At 36.2% G+C, this 23,832-nt stretch overlaps 1 protein-coding gene across 3 annotated transcripts; it reads right to left on the reverse strand.

Moving 5' to 3' along the window:
* Window positions 1-1,188: 1,188 nt before the first annotated feature.
* On the reverse strand, window positions 1,189-23,832 carry LOC128862393 (L-lactate dehydrogenase). Of its 3 annotated transcripts, none has more exons than XM_054100975.1 (3): window positions 23,595-23,832; window positions 1,821-2,659; window positions 1,189-1,744 (listed from the first exon to the last, which is right to left on the reverse strand). In XM_054100975.1, the coding sequence occupies exons 1-3, from the start codon at window positions 23,698-23,700 to the stop codon at window positions 1,580-1,582; spliced, it is 1,110 nt and encodes a 369-aa protein (XP_053956950.1). In that variant the 5' UTR covers window positions 23,701-23,832; the 3' UTR covers window positions 1,189-1,579. The 3 variants fall into 3 exon arrangements, with proteins under 3 accessions (XP_053956950.1, XP_053956951.1, XP_053956952.1); XM_054100976.1 differs by lacking the exon at window positions 23,595-23,832 and adding an exon at window positions 17,293-17,526; XM_054100977.1 differs by lacking the exon at window positions 23,595-23,832 and adding an exon at window positions 7,482-7,651.

Genomic DNA, 23,832 nt, shown 5'->3' on the forward strand with positions numbered 1-23,832 from the left:
TACTTCCGATGCACTTATATAATAGCTAAAATCAAGAAAAATGTAATAAAATATTGTTTTAATAACGTATATTTAATATATCTTTGCATTAAAAGCTAAAAAAATTAGTTTTATAATCACTTTTCATCAGACATCATATTAGCGTAATCAGCGGCAGTATTAAAATTTTTCCTGTAAATAATGCATGACGTTTGATACAAAAATGGCGTTTTGGAATGCGATGCATTTGGCGTACTGCCATATTTGCATTTCTGAACGCATTGCCAACACTGCAAAAGTACGTTGCGCATTATAATGCGTTTCTGAATATACCCTAGGTGCAACTTTCAACAGGCTTTATCAATATGCAAGTAACGAATATAGAGCTAAGGGTTCTAAGTCTCCTTCCGATGAAGTATCTTACGAGAGTACCGGGGTTTGGGGATTTGGTAACGTAGCCCTTCACATCCGATTAAAGCCCCGCACTGACGGACGGTGTATAGAGGCATTCGAGCTTCCGCCACTCAAGAAAAAACACAAAAGCAAAAAAAAAAAAAGCACTAACATCAATAAAAACAAGTATTTACTGTATTTTCCTGAGTATTTGCTCCATATATTCTAATATCGTGCATTGGATAATGTATTACAGGGTGCAAATTTTGATAATATATATTTGTAAGTACATTTTTAACTAGTTTCATAATATTATGCCTATTTTTATTTTTCGGTTGAAAAAAGGTTAAAATTTTTACTACATTTTAGAAGGAATGGCAATGTATTTCGCTGATATCTTACTGCTGTGTGTTTTCGGTATTGAACAGATTTCAAACTCTTTATTACCTAAACATTTAAATACTAGATATCAATTTTTTTTTTTTTTTTTTTTTTTTTGAAAATTTTTACTAACAAGCGCAGTGTGCAAGCGATCATTTGCTTTTGCATATCATTGCCTGGCTTGACTGACGAGTGTCGCCACTGCTTCCGGTCTGCTGCTTTGCGCATTCGCGATGACCCTTTCCAAAAATTATGCTAATGAGGTAGCTGCGGTTGATTCATAGTATTCAATATTTTACAACGTCAACAATTGCAAATATTTTTTGTACACATTAAACTTTTTCTTGTTCTTTGTATGTACTTAGGCTAAAAAAAGAATATTCAATCCTTTCTTAAACAAAAAATCAAGAACGGAAATGAAAAAACTCAGATCGATTTCAATTTCATTAAACTAAAAAGTACTATTTTATTTGTATGTTTTCGCATTTTGGGACAAGGAACATTGAAATAAAAACAATTAAAATTAAACACATAAATTAATGATGTACAAAGCGTATGTGTAGTATGTATGTATGTTTGTATGTATAAGTTAAAGCAATTCAGATTGAATTTGGCTAGAAATAAGTAATAGCCCCGAGATTTTCTTATTACACATTAATTAAATAAATACTTTTGTAAGTTCTTTCAGCGTAAAAGCTTAATTTACAAATATTCTACTCTGTCATTTCTTCTTCTTCTTGTTTTCCTCTTTCCCTTCTAACTCTCATATATATGTATGTATGTATATCCACAGTCTGCTCTGAATTCTTCTTCTTGCAATAACGTCTTAGAACTTAATGCCAGCCTGCACTTGATCCATAATATTGGCCGATTTCTGCAATTGCTCTATTTCCATAGGTGTGAGTATCTGCTTGACGATCGAGGTGATGCCGTTGGCATTCAAAACGCATGGCAACGACAAAAACACATCCTTGTCAATACCGTGTTGGCCCTGATTTGAGAAAACAAAATTCGTTTTAGTTTTAATAAACAAAAATATAAAGCAAATTTCCATTCGATCAACTCACCTGCACCGAAGTTGAGACAGCAACGACGTTACTTGAGTTGCCCAAAATAGCCGAAGCTAGCGCAGCTGAACTCAAGCCGATGGCCCATGAGGTGTAACCCTTCAACTTGATCACTTCGTAGGCCGAATCGACGACCTTCTTGTGTACTTCTTCCCAATTTTCCGGATCTTCGGTGGTGCCAATGGTGGGATTCAACTCACGCAAACGTACACCGGCAACATTCACACCTGACCATACAGGCACAGAGCTATCACCGTGCTCACCGATAATCCAGCCGTGGCAAGAGGTGGGCGCTACATTTAAACGTTGTGACATCAAAAAGCGGAAACGTGATGAATCCAAATTGGTGCCACTGCCAATGACACGATTCTTTGGTAGACCGGACAATTTCCAGGCAACATAAGTCATAATATCCACAGGATTGGATACCATCAACAAAATGGTGTCGGGTGAGTGTTTCACCAAATTGGGAATGATATGCTTCAGAATATCAGTGTTGCGTTGCACCAACGACAAACGTGATTCGCCTTCCTTTTGGCGTACACCGGCTGTCACAATGCATAGACGTGAGCCGGCAGTCGCTGAATATTCGGAGCTCGCAGTAATTTTCGGGTTATTGAGGAAATTTGAGCCATGCTGCAGGTCCATCAATTCACCTTGCAACTTGTCCTTGCACACATCGACAAGGCAAACTTCGTTGGAGATACCCTGAGCGAGAATACTGAATGCACAGGCCATGCCAACTTGGCCAATACCGACAACGGATACTTTGTTTCCTCCCGAGGGCAAAGTTTCGGCAACATGAGCCATGAGATTCTCTGAGATGGTGGCCATTTTCGCTGTAAATAAGAGAAATTATAATCAAATTCATTAGTTTCCTAGTTATTCATGGTAAGAGGTTCATTCAAATAAGGGCTTCTGAGCTCAAAAAAATAAGACAAATAGAGGATTTTTATTCATTGTGGGAATATTAGCTATAGCAGAAATGCGTTATTTTATCGACAAGTGACTGCTATTAGAAAAAAACTTTTTCTTTTGTATAATTTTTATGAAATTTTAGATAAATGGTAAGCCGACCGACAAAGAGTGTGTGAAATTGAATAGAAACCAGAATCCTTTGGAGCAATACTGAAAAAAGTAAGCATGAAAATCAAAATGTGTTTACAGAAATTTTAATAATATTTTCTTAAATGAGGAAGAGCAACATTCCGCTCAGGGCCGAACGAGAATAATGGTCGACAAAATTTTATTTCATTTCATTACAGAAAGCCTTTCAATCCAGTATTCGTACCACAATAGTATGGACCACGTCAATTGACGTCGGCTGACGATCTATTCGTCTAATTTTTTTATAGAAACACAAGTGCGAGTGAAGTCATTGTGACGCCAAATCGACTATTCCAATCGATAACTTGATCGAGAATAGTTGCAAAAATGTTCTACTGGTATCTTAATCTAAAAGTGTGCTTAGATCATTGCCTCAAAATTAGATTAAGAATCTTTTCGCTTGCAAAAAATCAAGTTTGTCCCCTATTGCTTAAAAAATCATGAAATAAAATAGTTTTGAATTTTCGTTTTATGGGAGCTGAGAGGGTGTTTTTAACCCGGCTTTATAAACAACTATCTTTTCTTTTCTCTGTAGCTACGAGTAAAGTTTGGAAGCGATGAAAGAATGAAAATAGTGGCATACCCTCTTAGTATCGGTGCCAGCGCCAATTTATACGAGTACGCGGTGTATAAAAATTATCATTTAAACACTCCGGGTGGATTCGACAAGCACATTCGGCACATGCAAAAGACATGTGATGCAATCTAATGTATCCACACACAATTGACTCTGACTAACTGCTCATGTGACTTGCGTGAATGCCATTGTCGGATGGCGTCTGATGTAGATTAGGGTTGCCAGATGTGTTTGATGCTAAAGTGACATTCTTTGGATTTATATATATATAATTGGCGTTTACACCCTTTTTGGGTGTTTGGTCGAGCTCCTCCTCCTATTTGTGGTGTACGTCTTGATGTTGTTCCACAGTTTCAAGCCTACTCCGAATGGCAAATATTTTTATGAGGAGCTTGATGGCAGAAATACACTCGAAGGTTTGCCATTGCCTGCCGAGAGGCGACTTCTATAAAAAAAAACTTTTCTTAATTTTGATCTTTCACCGAGATTCGAACCGACGTTCTCTCTCTGAATTCCGAATGGTAGTCACGCACCAACCCATTCGGCTACGGCAGATTTAGATTGTTGTAAATTCAGTTTATATTCCTTAAACTTTTATGATGTAGAGGAAACACTGCGTCTCGTCTTGGTTTGCCAAATTGAACCAAATTATGAATTCACCTTCACACAAAATACTGCTGATCAGGTTAGGTTGTAATGGTTGCCTAGAAAGTGGGCCCACTTGAACGAGGAAGTTTAGTTCATCCTTTGTGATACCATTGCAGGGGGGAAATGATGTGGAAAAAAAACCGCTAGGACGAAAGGAGAGGGGGAATACTGTTGATTAATAAAGAAATACACTGTATCGTACTTTAAAAGTTTGTAGATGCATTTTAAATAGGGATATTTTGCATTCTTTGCGCTTTTTTAAGTCTCTGCATTGTTTTCTCGATATACTTGTAAAATTCATGGCATACCGCAAAGTTAAAAGAGAATAACAAAAAATAATTAATAGTGGGCATTAAGTGTCAAGCTATCATTCATAGTCTGAAAGTGAGGATGGGTTTGCAGTATAGCAAATATTTTTTCACTTGCACTTAGTTTTTGTATCAATGCATGCATTGTAAAACTTTTTAATTAGAGCAATTAACGCATCGGCTTGTCAAAAGGCTCAGATAGTTTTTAAGATAAAATAAGAGAAAATGCGGCTGTGCCTGCTGAAAAACCAATTCCCCACATAATAATAAAAAATGTTAATGCAACTCAAAATTCATATGAAAATGCAACTAAATACTTCCCATTTTAAATATAGCGGTATATTTTTATTAAAAGTATTTTTGTCACAATTAAATTTTATAACCTGAATTCGTTTCTTAGTTAGACCAGTACAATAGTATAAAACTGAGACACGTGCCGACAAATGCGTCAAGTCTGGTAACCCCAATAGTGACAAGGCATCCCACGCGCCACATGCACGTGCCACTCATTCAATCAAAGCGAAAGAAAATCAGCAAAAACAAAACAACTGACCTATATATTTAACACAAAAATAGTTTTACTCTCCACATTTCAATATATACTCGTACAAATCTTCTTTCTAGAACATAGCAAATTAGCCCCAAGGAGTATTGTTGTGTGGTATGTCCAATTTATTTGTTTTTCCTGTTTTGTTTTTTTTTTGTTTTTTATTAAAACCTATTTAAAAATAACTAACGAATTATAAATCATCAAAAAAAAAAAACTATTAGTAGGAAATATCTTATTAATTCTACATTTACTTATACTAAGCTATGGTATGTCATGCGCCACAACATTAACGCCAGTTTAAATTAACCTTCATGAAGGTCAGTTTAATAATGCATGTGCACGCATTATTAGAGAAATCGCCAAAAAATTTCAGTATTTGTATAATAGAGAAACACATTATAAAAACAACAATAGGCGTTTAAGCAATTTTCTCCTCCATCAGCTCAACGAAGAGGAATTTTAATGATACGGCATTAATGATGAAGCGCCGGCGGGACGAAGATGAGTTCGAACAAGTGTGTTCTAACTAAATTAAAAGTACAATAGCTGCGCTGTCTAGTTTTAATTGGTGGATACTACTGCATGCATGCCACACGTGAAGTATAAATTAATTTATAAAAAAAATGTATAATTTCCAGATACATATGAAACGAATGTGCAAAATTTCTAATTTACTTTCATATGGATTTTTTTTCATTATATTAGAAAGTCACTAATATAATATATGGCTGTGATAAAAATTGTTTAGAAAGTTACAAATTTTAGTAGCGATTCGCTTCATCAAACGTAACTCAGGCATAGAGTAATACAAATATAATACAATATATTATTTAGTACTAAGAATGAATGTAAATGACGTTTACACTGCGTTCTCCTCTTTTCTTTGTTTTGTGTCGTTACAGTGTCGTTACAGTACCTCACCCAAGTCCAGTTCCCTTAGTAGACCTAAGATATAGCCGGGTTCGGCGAGCGTATTTGCCTTTCTTCTGGCCGTATACGGCGAAATGTCTACCCCTTCTACTCCCTGTGGCATAACATTCGTGAAGAAGGTATGTTAGTTTTCGAGAATTGGGCGCTAAAACGGCAGGAGTCAGTGGACCATATCACAAGTCTATTCAGACGGCTACGTAATCTGCAGTGACCTGTGAAGATTCTCAGTACGCCCTTAGGGAGGGTTATAAGATAACTGAATCTCTCTTCTGATTATAACTCCGCAGTAAGGATTGCGTCAGGCGTAGCCCCATAGTGTGGTCCCAGTTTATATCTTGTAGTCTGGTGTTTTTCCCCCTAGCAAAGAAGGGCTCAGGTTCTAACGAGGCCACATCCTATCTAGCTAATGCATCCGCTACTTCGTTATACTCTATCAAATTCAATTTCTCGATGTACTCAAGAACTAATAAAGACTTAATCTCAAAGTATGACAACACCTTGAGTGCCATCTAACTGTTGCTCAGAATCGTTATGCGCTCACTCTAGGCGTTTTCGTCAAAGTTGATCTCTGCACATAGACAATGGCATACACTCCCGTTCATCGGTACAGAGTGATAGGTTTTAGGACCTTTACTATCTCTTAACCCGTTTGCATTACCGCTCGAAATGCGCGATGTACTCAAAATACCTTGCGCCGGCAAGACTTTTACTGTTTATTCGAATGAAAAAAGAATGTTACAGGATTACCAAAATTATTTATTTTCGTCAAACTTTTACAAACAAAGTAATTTATTCTCCGTTCTTGGTGATAAAAGATAGTTTTTGTTTGTGGAATATTTTGTCGAATGATGCAAACTCTGCCGCCGCGACAGTGAATGACTTATGCTCACGTCTATTATGGATACGAAATGCAGACAAGCTCAACAGAGTGCGGCGTGGCTTTTCGAAAGTGACTTTTCGATTGCCCTTATTGCAGAGCAATCCAATTTCCTTTCAGAGGTACAAGCAATAGATTAGAAATACTACTTAGTTATGATCAGGGCAACGAAAAATATGTTGCAACTTGTTTGTCGGCCATCATAGCCGAATGGGTTGGTCGCTCCTTGTCAGACAGTGGCAAACCTCAGAGTGTATTTCTGCCATGAAAAAGCTTCTCATAAGCCACAAAACTATCTTGAGTTCGGAGTCGGCTTAAGACTGTAGCTCACTCCATTTGTGGAGGGACCTACATTTTTCGCACACCACAAATAGGAGATGGTATATACAAAGGCATATTTTAGGTTAACCTGGCTTTGGGCTTTTGGTGCGATTGTATCTGCTGTAAGAATTGTAAAGGAAATGTTAATGGATTTTAGGTTGCAATAGTTTTTGTGAAATTAATTTACCGAAAACTCATCGAATTTAATTGTCTAAGCACCGTATCCAACGGGCATGACCCCTTTTAGCTTTTCGTTTTTATAAATAAAATTTTTACCTCGGGTAAGGCATTTGAGTCGATTGATGCTATACATATGCAAGATTTCGAAAACTGATGGCCTTACCTCAAACTGCCAAGTTTTTTGTTGAATCAATTTAAATTGAATGCTGCACTCTGCCCATCAAATGTGATATTTTATTACGTTATCTCAGCGGTGAAAATTAGTTACAATCGGCTGATAGATAACTCATTACTTGATTTGTGCACTGATTATTACTTTGACATTCTGGAGCTGAAGGAGGCTATATACAATATTAATTAATTCAAAGCACTTATGAAATATTATGAAGATAGGAAAAAATATTTTTTTGTTTTTTTAATTTTGAAAGTGATGTCTTTCATTTTGAAGAAAAATTTAAAGAAAAACTCCTTTCGTATGTAAATGCAGATATAAGAGTCCTATAAAAATTTGATTACTCATGATTTGGGGAGCCTACAAATTTATCAAAGTTTAATCTCGACGTTTAAAAGCGCAGAGGACGGGCCGGTTTTAAAATATCTGGCGTCACTTCCTGCTCGCTCGCTATTTTGGAATTTATAATTCACGTGTTTAAATTCCTTTAGCAATATACATTCTGGCAAGAGGAATGTTATGATAAGATTATTATTATTATTGTGGTAAATACATATGTATGTATATACATGCAAATAAATGTACTCTCATATCTGCCGAGTATTACCAAATTATTGAATCAATTTGCAACTTATTCATTTTTTTAATCATAAATATGTATGGGAGTATGTGTTTTTATTAATTTTGGTTTAATTTTTTGTTTACTTTTCTGCTGCATTTCGCAAAGTTCCTTATCTTATCACTGATATTTGTATACTTGAATAATCTATATTCTTAGTATTTGTTATGTTAGTAGAAAAAAAAGAGTATTAGAATCTATGATTAGTTGATACAAAGTTCGAGTGGACGGTTAAAGTGAGCGGCGAATGCAAAAAAATGCAAGCTGTTTTTTCTGGAGCTCTTTGAAGTTCGATTTCAGCGCAAAGCTTATATATATATATTAGGGTGTCCCAAAAAAATTAAAATGTTATGTTTTTAACGCATACCCTCTTATTTTGTTTGAATGGTCTCAAAACATCTAAAAATAAAGTTTCGTCTATTTAGAATCACGGCAACCCGTGCCGAGTTGCGCGGAAACCTAACGGTACTTGTATAGTACAGCGCGCGCGAAGTGTCGGATTGATTGCGATTGTTTGTTTTATTAGTAATCGCGTTTTTTTTCGTGTAGTCAACATGTCAGTGGGGTTACGAAGTTCCAAAAAGGAGATATTTTTAATAGGGGACGTAAAACATCAAATTACCGGTTCTAAACTTCCCTCTAACGGGCAAGTACTGGCAGTTTTGTTCTATAATATTCGTGAAGTGAACTTAAGTGTCAATGAAAGTGCAAATCTCACAATTCGTGAGTGTATTATTTATTGGGAAAAGGCACGTATACGGACCAGATCAATATCTAACTGTGGTAAGAAACTAGTTAACTTATACCAAGTTTGGAGAGAATTGCAAAAAAATGCGAAAAAAACTCAAGAAGTGTTTGAAAAGCGTCGACAGGAGTTTGTTTCAAACTTAAACAATTTGTTTGATATCGCACATGCCAATGCTCTTCAATCGATTAAAATAAATGAAGATAAGATCTTCTTGCAGCGCCAAAGAGAACCAGGTCGGCCCGGTCACTTAGCCGGAGTAGACAAAAAACTAACAAAAAAAGAGGAAAGGACGCGCCTTAGAATCATCGAGGAGGATAAGCGACGTGCTAAAAATTTTGCATCCTTAGCACCATCAACATCATCTTGCGAACCACCACTAGAAAAGTCATCTTCTGATTCTGAAATAATAGAATTAGAAGAAAATAGGCCCAGCGCAAGAGAAGCCTCCTCTCAGCCCGATAAAACTTCTATGCGGAAAAATATCATAACTCCCAAGTTAGTTGTAGCATTAGACAGGTGTCAGTTAAGTGTGAGGGATTCTGTCTTTATAATTGAAGCTACTATTGAGGCTCTGGGGCACAATACGGATGAATCCCCTATAAGCAAGTCCTCCATCCATAGAGTTCGTACGGAAATGCGAAAAGAACGGGCTGAAGCTATAAAAATTGATTTTCAAAACAAGGTCCCGGACACGGTAACTGTCCACTGGGACGGAAAACTGTTGCCAGCTCTAGATTCACGTAAAAGTAAAGAAGAACGCCTACCGGTAGTTATTACGTACGATAATAAAGAACAAATTATTGCTGTTCCTAAATTGGATAGCTCGACAGGAAGGGAACAAGCAGACGCAGTTTGGGATGCTATTACGAACTGGAACCTTGAAGACAAAGCGCAGATTCTCTGTTGTGATACTACTGCTTCTAACACAGGCCGCATAAACTGAGCATGTATACTTCTCGAACAAAAACTGGGTAGAGAAGTTCTTATTTTTGCTTGCCGTCATCACGTTTACGAATTAGTATTTAAAGGCGTGTTTGAGGCGAAAATCAGTCAAGTAACTACAAGCCCAGACATCCCATTATTCAAGAAATTCCGAGAAAACTGGAAAAATATCGATCCAGAGAAAAAACAAAGCTGTACTGAAAAGCTATCTTGCTTTAATGTTTCGGAAATTGACAAGCTGCTAGAATTCTACAATACAAAACTGAATTAACCAAAGAAATCGTTAGAGATGACTATCGCGAATTAAATGAGCTTTCAATTATATTATATTTCTTGGCGGAGATTCAGAGAAGAAATATAAGATTCGGCCTCCAGGTGCTATGCACCAGGCTGGATGGATGGCGAGAGCCTTTTATTCATTAAAAATATCGTTACTTAGCTCTCAATTCAGAATTTCAAACAAGGATAAGGCAGCTCTGTTGGACGTATATTATGTCTGTTCATCGTGACATCCTACGTAAAACCCTGGCTCCAATGTATTTTAGCAGCAAAGGCGCCGTATCAGGATTTGTGTTTTTTGAAGCTTTGATTTTGTTCTATGACTAAGTTTGCTAATAGGTATATTTGATAACTGATCTATCTGTTTTAATTTCAGAGAGAAACATTGATGACTTCGTCTCTGTCGCAAAGACTGCTTAATCGACTCCAGATTGCCGACAGTTTTCTGAACAAGTGCCCCTCTTCGTGGTCAAATGATGATTCGTTTCTACAGGCTAAAATGAAGCTGTTGGACTGAAAGCAGTTAATGATATGGCAGAAAGAGCTGTTAAGTTAATGCAAGACTTCCATGGTTTGATCACTTTTCAAGAGGAGCAAAAACAATTTTTATTACGTTGCGTACAAGAACACAGACAGGTATATCCCGACTGTAAAAAGTAAACTTTGAAAAGAAAATTCGATGATTGATGTCCCTTTTATAATAAAAAGAAAATAAATACGAAATATGTGTTTTATTTTTATTCATTTAATTAATCTAAAAATTCAATTAAACTTTTCTCTATTGTGAGCCTTTAGCTTTCATACTAACTTTTAAACTTAAAGTTTGACATCAAGTCGGCACGGGTTAATGACATCCGATCTCAATAATATTTTATAATTAAGTTTTTAGAGTCAAATGGAAAAAAAATAAAGGGTATGCGTATTGAAATTCCGAAAAAAAAAATCCCCCCTTGTAGCCTGGGACACCCTAATATATATAATTGGCGCGTACACCCTTTTTGGGTGTTTGGCCGAGCTCCTCCTCCTATTTGTGGTGTTCGTCTTGATGTTGTTCCACAAATGGAGGGACCTACAGTTTCAAGCCGACTTCGAACGGCAGATATTTTTATGAAGAGCTTTTTCATGGCAGAAATACAATCGGAGGCTTTCCATTGCCTGCCGAGGGGCGACCGCTATTAGAAAAATGTTTTTCCTAATTTTGGTGTTTTACCGCCGCCAGCTGCTGCTGATTCTTGTTATATCCGTGCGATTTCAAGGGTATTATCTGCGATAGATGCAGACATACATACATGTAAATTTCTCAAAATGATGAGAGGAGGCGATTAAAGACATGTCTGTCTGTTCGTTCGCCTCTCCATCCTGTTCATCCGACACTGCGCACGGTTACACAAATGAAGCAAAATTACTCATAAAAATTACTCATAAAAATAACGAACCCAAAAACCTAAAAATGATGCAAGTGAAATTTTGAAGAATATGGAGTGCCACGCCCACTTTTTGGTAAAACATGCATCTCGAAAATTACTCAGTAAATCTTGCCCAAACTGGTGGATGTATTCCTCTCCACCTCACTTAGATTCTACGTAAATATTATTGAAAGCGTATAAAACCCCGCCCACTTCTTTGTATGTTACGACCAAATTTCCTTCCGTCTGTGGTTAAAGCTATAACTTTAATTGTCTATTAATTGATGTGACTCCGAAAATTAACGACCAGCCCAAATTGAATTCTTCTAAAATGTGCGTTTCTATATAAAATTTGGTCCGGACCGAATTCAGCACTTCCTCACTTGTTTTTGCTTTGTTTGTGTGTCGGTTGACAGTTGATAACCAATTTGTAGCATAACGCCAATTAAAAAGTTCTATAAATAAAATTAAGTCGTACAAATTTTTCTGATGATTCATATTGTTAAAAAAAAAGTTGCCTGACCTTATCTGTTTTAGATTAACAGATCCCCTCTCTATCAATTCGCTTTAATGGCACTTATTCAACTTAATTATATTTAATTGCAATATATAAATTTATTAGAATTATTATCGCTAATGGTAATGATGAAATTTCCGCAATAAACTATTTGTTTTTGGAAAACACAACAACGAAATGCGCCCGGTAAGTGGCCACTACTATGGAACATTTTACGATCTTATTTACGTTTTATGCACTCAGTCATATGTATGTATGTGTGCATGTAACTAAAATATGAATATATGTATGCATACGTATATTTCACTTCTGCCTAAATATACTTACATACATACATACAAATATTTCTTGCATGTGTACCCCTAATAACAACTCATACAAAATATATTTATTTACAAACAGGAGACCAAGGCGTTGTAACCAAAAAAGTTATGTCCTTCAGTGGATATTTTCAAAGTCAAAAACATACCGAATACACAACTGAAAATGGGCGCGCATAGAGTAAATAGAAAAGAGGGAAGTATTTGTATTTTGCATCAGCTATATTAAGGCGCCATCAGACGTGGCAAAAAAGTGCTTTCAGCAAGTCTGGCAAATTGTAGAGTTTCGAAAAGTATATAATTGCAGGAGCAATATAACTTACCGCCGTGACCGAATAGTTGGTGCGTGACTATCATTCGGAAATGCGTAGGTTCGAATCTCGTTCACGAAACATCAAAACAATAAAGTTATTTCTAATAGTGTTTGCTCCTCGGCAGGCAATGGCACACCTCCGAGCGCATTTCTGCGAAGAAAAAGCTCCTCATAGAAAACTATTTGCGGTTCGGAGTTGGCGTAAAACTGTAGATCCCGCCATTTGCGGAACAACATCAAGACGCACGCCACAAATAGCAGGAGGAGCTCGGCCAATTATATATATATATATATATATTAACTTACTGAATATTGATCTAGCTGTTGATCGTAATGAAGAGGATTGAACAACAGGAAGAAATGTTTCGATTGGTTTGAGGTGATCAACTTTGAATTTGGGAAAATGATTTCATACAGAGAAATTTAAAATTTGAGATTCTACTTTAAAAATTGTCTGAAGTGTAGGTATTCTCATAAGCAAATGAATGTTTTTGTTTCGAGAAGGTTCAAATGCGTTACACACCAATTTTTCTTCAAGTATTTAATTTAATTTTATTATCCTAAAATAAACCTGCAAAAATATACATATATTCAATCTAAAATTTGTATAAATCATATAAGAAATATACAATAAGTAAAGTAATTAAATATTTAATTACAGAAAAATAATAGCTTTTACATTTTATTCACTGAGGTGAACCCAACATTTTTTATATGATTTCATTTCGCCAACAATGTCACACAATAACAGCACTTTCCAGAAAAATAAATACTTATCAGCTTAAAGTAATTTTTCAATTTGTTTTGTTTTCTTTATTTAAACAAGTTGCTTTTTCGAAATTAATTAATTAATTAATAATAAAATAAACTTCTAACCTTTAGTTGTTCAGATGAGAGAGTAAACAGTTTTGGATAGCGCGATGAATAAATGCAAAGCCTTTGCCTTGTCTGGGCGCACCTTTATTGTGCTGCAACATTCAGAATACATACACGATAGCTAGTTGTGTTATTAGGGATGCACTTAATGCATAACAATATTAAAAGATTACCCACGTAATGATAATTTGGTAACAGGTAAGGAAAGCGAGTCAGATATATGTATACAAATTTAAATAGGATAAATATTTTGTTTATTCTTGTATCAATGTATATATAAAAATAGTATAGTTATCTCAAATAAACTAAGTCTAATGCATTAAAAGTTACGCCTTTTTCTCATAAAACATTAGTAGGAATATTATGAAATATATTTTCGACTAGTGAGCAAGAACATTTAAACATGATATAGTTTTTGCACTCGCTCATTTTCCGACTTGATGATTTTGACGAGCTTTTAGTTAATATTTTCTGCAGAAAATGAACGACCACATTCGATTTGGTGAACATTATTTATTATTATATTTTTGGAACTATACAATATAAAGTGTTTTAATGTTTAAATGTTTTTATTTTAGGTAGAATTTACTTGTATGACTTGAAGGTTTTTATGAATCGAAATATGTAGATGGGACCACTTTAAAATTTATGCCAAAATTTTAGAATTTAATACCACAATTTCCGGCAGTCCTGAGTCTGGTGTGATAAGTCAAAGATTGAAAGGTCGAAAGCAAAGGTGCCGAAACCAACATGACGGCAAATATGATTGATAAACACGCTACAAAAAAATAGCTTTCATCAATCTTATTACCCGTAATACGGAAACCGAAAAGCCACAAATAGTGAGCATATATTTTATTTATACAAAAACAACACATTCGGCGTAATTTTACACACTGAGGAAGCGGAAAATATGCACCTTTAATGGTATACACCTTAAGGGCGCCCCTAATAGTGTGTATCGATATGCACATATGTACATATATTAAGTATAAGGTATATACATATGTATGTATGAAGCATGTCACAACCAAGTTAGCAGGAGGCCTACCATCTCATCTACTACACTGTGCATTCGTTGCTCTCATCTACGATTAAATCAGCTGTTTGCTCTGCACACACGTCGGTGTTGGTGACAACCTTTCGTCTGCGCATGACTTCAATGAAAGTGCAAGTGAATTGGACGCTCAGGCCAAGGGATTTCGGTGAGAGTGCTGTGTAAATTTAAATGTACATACATATATACTTATGCAATTTGGCAGCACATTGCAAAAAAATAAAATAAAAGAAAGAATTGTAAAGAAATCTCAATGTGAATGTTGAATGCAGCGTCTAAAGGTGAATGCACTTTCGGGCAGATGCAACAACCGATATTTACCTTTTGGCTTTGAGGGGAAGCCGAACTTGTAAATTGATGCTATCAGCTGCTGACAGTTCATTGACAGTATAGGATATGAAGGAATAATAAATAAAAACTACTTTGATTTGTAAAACTGAAATGTGTCTAAGCCGTCATTATATGAAACTGGTCTTGCATCAATCTCAGAAACTTTTTGCGTGTTCGAATATCAGGTATTCCGGAATATTTGTGTTACAATAAACTACATGAATTCTTCAACGACTTAAAATATTTTTTACCACCTTACACAAACTGCAAGTTAATCTATTGCCTTTGAGTGTTTACAATATTGCAGAGGACAGTTGGGAAGCTTTCGAAACTTTTTGCGGTCTTGCACAAAGTCATTACGTCTATAGAAATTTTCGTAAATCCAATTAGTTTTCAGCTCTCTTACCTCTTTAGAGCTTATGAAACGTATGTTAATCATCGAGAAGGACATTTAAAACCTGAGACAAATGCCTAAAGAGAGAAAGCGGCGTTTAACTTTTGTGATAAACAAGCAACGCAGAAAACATTATGTATAATGTTCAATATATTATATAACTTGTTTGCGATATAATTTGAAATGACTCAATGTAATTTTACTTTGACAGAAGAAACGCTACTCATCGTAAGGCAAAATGAAAGCTAAGCATTAGATACGTGACTAGTTACTTCAGATCGCAAAACGGGTACTCTAGCATTGAAAACACTAATTAATCTTAGATCCTCTTTTTACGGCAATAGTCAAACCTTTATCCTCTTAGGTCTGAAGAGAATAAAAATGTCACACAATCTTCAGAATAGAATAAAACTCAAGCGACTGCTGTGAAATCATCCACAGAAATCCATTCCACCCAGGGAATTGTTATTGTTACAGCATCAAAAAGATTCCGCACACATTTTTTGGTAACAGTCCGTGTCATTCCAGTAACGTGAACTTGATTTCCACAATCTCTCTGCTAACAACATTAAACGGGTTTTTAGATCTTTCAACAATTGTTCTTTCATTATTGTTGTTGCAGCAGCTTAGTACATTTCACATATATTTTTGTGCGAATACTACTGAAGTGACAGTTATTCTTGGTATGAGTGCTATATAAAAAACTGTAAAGGAGCCAGTTTGTACTCAATTCCCAATCTGATTCCGATCAAATGAAGTTTCTTCTCGTCCTTCGGTCAGCAATGACAAATCTCCGAGTGTTTCGTTGCCATGAAAAGTATAGTAAAGTTATAAAAAATTAACTAACGTTTAAAGGCGGCATAAAGCTTTAAGTCCCTGCATTTGTGGGGCAGCATCAAAACGAATACAACAAATTGGAAGAGAAGCTCAGCTAATCGACCTAACAGAGGATACTAATTTTTTATATGTACATAGATATTGTATATTTTAACATTTGTGAATTTATTTATAAAATAGTATAATATTTTTGCCCTTTGTGAAAAACAAACAATCAGGAAAAATTCCAAACGCTAATTTTAGACATTCTTCATATTTTATATCGAAATGAATATTTAGGCCGTCAGCCTCAATTTGTATCTGTATACATACTAATACTCATATTTATACTGGTATGCGTGGATATGCTTTGGAAGGTGACATTGACAAATCCAAAATTCCCTTAGAACAGGAAAAAAGAAGTTCCTCATATAAATATTACAAATAAGTACATATGTATAAATAGTACATCAGGTATCTACTTGGAAAAGTATTTTGAAATAATGGAAAAAAATCTAATTTCCGAGGCGCGCCAATGAATACGAATAGATATCTATATACATATGTATATACATATATACGAGCATTATGTATATATGTATGTATATAAATATATGCAGTATGTATAATATTAGACCTTTAAATACTCTAGTGTTTTTTCCTATTGATGATAAAACGTTCAAATTCGTTATTTGAAAATATTGAACTTTTTGGCAAGTTTATATGGAATCTAACTGATACTCTTAGCCAAATCGCGAAAAAATAAATTGCATACACATACGTATGTATGTATGTATGTACGTACATTTATAAAATTACTCAATATTTAGCATTTGAACAAAAAAAATTGTATTTCATAAAATGTTGCATGTGAATGAGATCACCACATTTTAGTAGGAATTGTAAAAAAAAATCACGTTTTCTTTGAACCGATAGCGTAGTCGAAATCACATGTCTGTATGTAAGTACGTATGTATGTATTCACGTATGCACATACCAAGAGAAATTAATAAATAAATAGATACAAAAGTGTAAACGTTGCGTATTCACCAGATACTAGGAGTTCAGTACAATCATTAAACAATAAATTTCATTTATAATGTACGTAGTTGAAACCACACAATACTTTTTATTTATTTTTTGTTCATTGAAAAAACTGCAGTTGAATTCATTTCATTTGCTTACTTTTTTTATTTACGTTGTTTTTTTTATTTACTCAATGAAACTTTTGCAAATCAAATTGGCTCTTAGCAAGTAACGGTTTGAAACACTGACAAAATACACTTGGCGGGAAATAAAAGCGCGTTAAACGTCTGCTCACGGCAAGAGCGTCGTACTGTTTGACTTTGACTGGATTTCGCTTCCACACTGAACTACTTGACGAGCACAATATTCCGCTTATAAATCGCAGCGGCTTTTCCTCCTGCATTGCTATGACTCGATGGCGACCGGTGTGTGATGGTGGTGACGCAAAGAGCCAACAGCAGAAGCGGCGGCAGAGGCAGCGGCAGCAATAGCGACAGTAGTCGACTCACGCACGCTTTGCTAGTGGTTAGTAACTATTGCTGGCTTCGGGTATCGTAAGTATAGGGACAGAGCGCTGCTGGGGGAGAGCGTTCCATTAATGACGAAATTTTGGATAAAATGCATGAAAAATCGTAGCGTCGGCCACGTCGCCTCGCTTCGTTGTGGCAGCCTTTGCTTATTGCTTGCTGTTGGCGTTCGTTTCTGCATACATACATGCATACTATGTGTACGGCTTTTTCGGTTGGTGTGTCAGCAATGTTTATTTGTACTTGTTGTTATTTTATGTATGCCGGCATACATACGCGTCAAGGTGACCTTTGGAGCGAGAAAAACGACGAAAGAGAGCCAGCGCTCATACTCCAGAGTTGGCAGGGGATTTTTGGTTTGTTTTTGCCATGTTTAATGTTTGTAGTTTTGTTGTTGTAATTTTTGCTTTTACATTTTCATACATTGCTTGCTTTGAAAATGCCGGGAGCAAAATTGTATACCGTATGTCGAACTTGACATGACAAAAAGCGGTGGCATACAATACGTCTAGAAATGAATTTATCATCACGCTTTGATTTCAAAAACTTACAGTGTATTTTTCTTTTCTCGAAAAAAATGTCATCCATTACATGTATGCATATCGAGATTATGAAAATATTGCTATACGCTCTGTGAAAATGGTTCGTATTCATACAAGAATAGAACAAAAAAATTCAACACTTCCGCAATACATACATATTTAATATAACAAAATATACAGGATGTGTACGGAATTTTAAGATATGCATATATGCATGTGGTTATAAGTTCCAGAAACCTTTATACAACTAAACTCAAAATATGAAAAGTCATGCAGTTATCGTCGCTATAAGTGCATACCGATTTAGAAATCTCGAATTTTCTTAAGACGCCGCAAAATTTGTTATAAAACGCAAAAAAAAACACGAAAAACCTTCTGACACTATTCGATCTACAGGATTTATTCAACAAGTGCAAACGCTCAGTGGCGAGGAGACTTCAAAATCAATGCGGGTCCTTGCGAAGGAACTTAATGTTTCTGAGGGTCTTATCCGTCGAGTTATTCATGAAGTTCTCCGGTATAAATCCTACGTTAAGCGCAGAATACAGTTTATATCGGAGCAAACATGAGATCAGCGATTTATCCGATCAAGACACATCCAAAACACCATGAAGTGCCTGAGAAGATCAAACTTATGGCCGCTTAATTCGTCACGTATGGGGCGAGGTGGAGCGTGAAACCAATGAACCTCCTCATTACACCATTTCTTCTCAGAAGGCTGTAATTAAGATCGTTATGGTCAATATGAATAAGAAGTAATTGATTCGGGCATGCAATTCACTTTTAGTAGAAGCCAGAAAGTGCTGCACATTCGCCTGGTCAGAGTATATCAGTTTGAGAAAAGAAAAGAAAATTTTTCCAGCTTTGGTACAGGGCGGAATAAATGCAACATTATTGCGCGAAAAGAACGCTTTTTAAAACTTTTTTCTAGTTGTTACTTCAGAAATCAAATGTGTGATAGTTTATTTATAAAACTGAATTATGGTAAAAAACTTGTAACCCTTAAATGGGGAATTGATACACTCCGTCGTCGACAGTACGAAAAGGAGTTATCTGTATGCCGCAATGTATGCATTTGGTATCACCGCAAAACTAATACGGCTATGCAAAATGACGTTGCTTAATACCAGCAGCGCTATCATGGTGGTCTCACTACTGAAACCTTGGAAATCCGCCAACCAAGTGGAATCTTATCGCCCGATAACTCCCAGTAGTGAAGACACTTGAAGCCCTCCTACTCCCACTCTTTACGAAACATCTGGGCCCAGCCCACATCAGCATGGCTTCCGTCGAGTGCATAGCACCACCACTGCACTCAAAGTCATAAACGCCCAGATAAACCGCGGGCTTAACCAAAACCGCCTCTGCGACAGGACTGCCCTAGTAGCGTTGGACCTGAAGAAGGCTTTCGACACTGTCACCCATTCCCCGCTACTAAATTACATTTATCAGTCGACACTCCCGCCAGAGCTGAAGAGGTGGTCCGCCAACTATCTGAGCGGTCGTCACTCGTCGTTAATTTTTCGTGACCATACATCTAAACAGAGCAAGATTAAGCAAAGTGTTTCGCAGGGTGCTGTCCTTTTGCTGTTCAATTTCTACATCTCGAAACTCCCCCAGCCATGGCGTCGGGCAATGACATCGATAGCCTGTGCTCCAAAGTGAACAACTACCTCACCGAGCAATCTCCAACTTTCCCCACTAAGTCCACGGTGACCCTCTTTACCACCTGGACAAAGGAGGTCAAATTGCCTCTCAAGGTAAAAGTCGATGACACACCAATTCCGACGGTAAACAATCCCAAAACTTTGGGTGTAGCTTTCGAAAGATTGCTTTTCTTCTCTGCGCACACAACCGTAATTGCCACTAAAGTCCAAAATCGCAACAAGGTCCTCAAATCGCTCGCCGGCAGCACTTGGGGAAGAGGGAAAGAATTGTTCCTATCGACATTTAAGGCAATTAGCCGGCCGGTTCTAAGCTATGCTGCGCCTGTCTGGCCGCCTGGAACTAGTTATACGCAGTGGATAAAGCTCCAGACATGCCAAAACACTGCCATTCGGACAGCGACAGGCTGCTTCTTTATGTCACCTTCACAACGAGGCCAATATGCTACCTGTTAAGGAGCATAACAAACTGTTCAGCAAGCAGTTCCTTCTAGGGTGCTACCGTAGGCTTCACCCTTGCAGACACCTGCTTGAGCCAGAGCCGCCTCCTAGACACGTCAGGAGACACCTACTACACTACGCTGACGATATCTAGGACAAAACAAACAGACACCTACTGGACCAGGCAGTGTTTAGACAGGCATTAAACGACATTCACCGAGAGACTGTTACCAACTTCATACTGTTACCACAATTACGTTCTGGATATTGTAGCAGGTTAAACTCGTACTCATCCAGAATTGACCCCGACATACCAACTCATGTCCGGCATGTGAAGCCTTTAAAACCCACTCATCTAACACCCCTCTCCTTCTGGACCCAACCAGTCGAAACAGCCTGTTTCCTGGGCCTACCTTTGGACGAGCCTGACGAAGACGACCGATAATATACTCTACACTGACGGGGCTTCTCTCACTGCTACAACAACAATAACATGACAATATCCGATGAGGCGTCACTTGCAGTGTTCGAGAAAAAGATTCATGTCGTCCGAATGGTAACAAACGCTACGGCTCAATAAGTATTCGATGCGGTACGCTCTGTGGTAGCAGAGGTGATGTCAGAGGAAGAGGAAGGCTTCTACTGCGTAGGAAAGATGAAGTGGAGCAGGCCTTGATTTCACTTGGTGTGTCCAACGTTATTTGTTAAACTCGGCCAAAATCGCGTAAGCGGTTATCGCGCCAATCAAGAAGAAGAAGAAGATTTGTAAACATTTTATCGTTCGTCAAATTATTATTATTCATAAACAATAGCCAAAAGTATTTTTTTTATTAATTCTGATTATTGAAACAAAATAGGGTATTGCGGCAATCGTACAAAGACCATTATTTAACAAACATAAACATTCTTGGTAGTAGCTCAAATACATGCAATATAATAAGAATAGTTAGAATATGTATTACTACTAATATATTATTGACACGAACTTCCTATTATAAATTTAAATTTGAGATAAAATTGTATATAGTCTTTTGAAGGTACGTAAGATTTTCCACCGATAACACACTGAGACGATTTATCTTCGTAGATTTAATTACTCGTATGTCCATTACTGAGAAGCGTCAGCAGTGCTACGAGGAAGGATTGCCAAATTGCACGGAGATTCCGATAATTCACTGAACACTCTTGTGCCAAGTGTTATATAATATTTAGTTTTGTTCGATATAGATATATGTTAGATACATAGGTATACGAAAATGCTCACATTGTCACAAAATGCTCATGAGAGAAGTCGATTTAGCCTGTACGGACATCCGCAAAAATTAATATATTTTAATGAAACTTGGTAGAAATAGTACGCCTTCGCCCAGGTAGTTTGGTATTAAAAATGTGTGAAATCTGTTAATAACCACACACGCCTGCCATATAAATGTAATTAAAGAAAATTTAAAAAAAAAATTATATCTCTGTTACGAAGATAGCAAAATTACTCAAATTTGGTAAAAATGATAAACCCACAAAGAGTTTCGCGGAAAGAAAACAGTTTAAAAGTGGGCGTATATCGATAATGACTTAGTAAAACTCACTTTAAGGAGGCAGCCTGATTTATAAGGTCAAAAAAATCAATTTTTTTTTCGTTTTAAGCGATTCCTAATATATTTCAGAATATTCACACAAAGTTACAGAGTCTAATTCCCAATATTTCCGTAGATACAAAGTCAAAGGTAGGCGAGCGTTAGGTAGTTACGCTGTGACCGGACAGCTATAGTACAAACTTTATCTTTCCTCGACTTTTCATTTTTATGATTTCTTTGAATTGGCGTACATGAATGAAAGAAAACTAATGAACCTTTTGAAATGAATCATAGTTTGTTCCCGTCAGTATTAAATTCTCTTCTATTTGAACTAACAAAATAGATTAAAAAAAAAATTTTCAAGATTTTTATACCAAGTTGAAGTGAATTTTTTTTTTATAGAAAGGCATTTTTTTCTTTAAAACCTCCAAAAAGTTGAAATTTTGGAATTTCTCTCAGTTTTCTTAGTTCATCTAGAATAAAAAATCATGATAATTATATTAGAAAACCATTTGAATTTTTCGCTTTAGATAATAATTACGAGCTCTATCTTGTACGCCAGTTGGAAACTCCAGCGTTGCAGCGCTCTACTAATTTCTATGTTAAACATTTTTTTCAACTTATTTTAACCAGTACAAAAATTTTTTATACTTTTTAAATTAATTTTTTCCTTAAAAAAAAAATCGCAAAGAGATTCAATTTTTAGACCTCATAAACCAGGCTCCCCCCTTAACTGCATGTATTGTTCTCCACTTCAGCTAAGTCAGACATAAATATTAACCTCACCCACTTTTTATATGCAAGACTAAATTTCCGTCCACCTCTCTCAGGCTCCATGCTGTAACTCTGTCTATCTACGCATTTATTTGATACCAAAAACTAAGAACCCAATATTAGATGAAATTTAATTTTATTGGAACGTACGTGGGTATAAAAAAATCGGTTTGACCCTAATTTAGCCTTTCTTACTTGTTTTTCGGTACTGTCTTTCGATGAAAATTTTAGCGAAAGCAATAAAACTTAAAGTAAATAAGGAACTATTTCGAATACCAGTTTTCAGACCCAAGTCTCCAAACCTGATACGGTGCGTAATACTATCTAGAGCGAGAGAATATCGTTAATTTTTCCAGCTAGTTGATTCTATATTTCCGCTTAATGGTTGTTGCAGAAACTACAGTGGCGGGAGACGTTGTGCAATTAATTGTATTGCTGATAACCAATTCAAAATCGATAAGAATAAGTGCATAAAAATGTATAATCGATTAAAATATTGTTTGTTAGGTTGAAATTTAATATACTGAGAAAACGTGTATGCAAAAAAAGTACGGAAAAATAATTGGTTCAGCAGTTTTAACTTTCCACTTTCCATGGAATGCCCCACAAAACCATAACCCTTTATAAATGTAGCGAAAAGCTCTAACTATACCTGTTAATATAATATATATCATAAGATTATATTTATTTCTTATCAGCGATAGTGGCACACTTATGGCCACACTTCGCTGTCTTCAGGGCAACTGTAGCTAGCCCACGATGATTTATTGTTTAAAAGTATTGGTGCTTTAGTCTGATCGACGTGTCCATAGTTTTATAACCACCGGCGCTCAACTTTATACTTGTACATATTTAGTTACACACATAATAAATTTATAATTATGCCCATACGAGTGTTCACAAATATGTATGTGTAGTTAAACGTGTGCGATCACTTACCTTTGAGCCACTCGGCTCTCGACATCTCACTGCCAATGCCGCGTACACTGTACGCGTAAATGGTGGTCAGTGAGTGACATCTTTGGAATCTTATGATTTTAAACATATTTGGTAACACTTTTGTTTCAACTTTTCTTTAGCTTCGTTTGTTTTATGTATGATGTAGGAACTACTATATAATTCCTACCTATTCGTACTTTGCCAACTATGACTGAGTTTGGCTACCGATTTTGTACGT

Source organism: Anastrepha ludens, chromosome 4 (genome assembly GCF_028408465.1).
Source record: "Anastrepha ludens isolate Willacy chromosome 4, idAnaLude1.1, whole genome shotgun sequence".
NCBI lineage: Eukaryota > Metazoa > Arthropoda > Insecta > Diptera > Tephritidae > Anastrepha > Anastrepha ludens.

Excerpts from the sequence above, each read along its gene's own strand:
- LOC128862393 (XM_054100975.1), bottom strand. The coding sequence starts at position 23,700 with ATGTTTAAAATCATAAGATTCCAAAGATGTCACTCACTGACCACCATT. Across the intron at positions 2,660-23,594 it reads GAGAGCCGAGTGGCTCAAAG|CGAAAATGGCCACCATCTCA; the intron begins GTAAGTGATCGC and ends TCTTATTTACAG. Across the intron at positions 1,745-1,820 it reads CTGTCTCAACTTCGGTGCAG|GGCCAACACGGTATTGACAA; the intron begins GTGAGTTGATCG and ends TTCTCAAATCAG.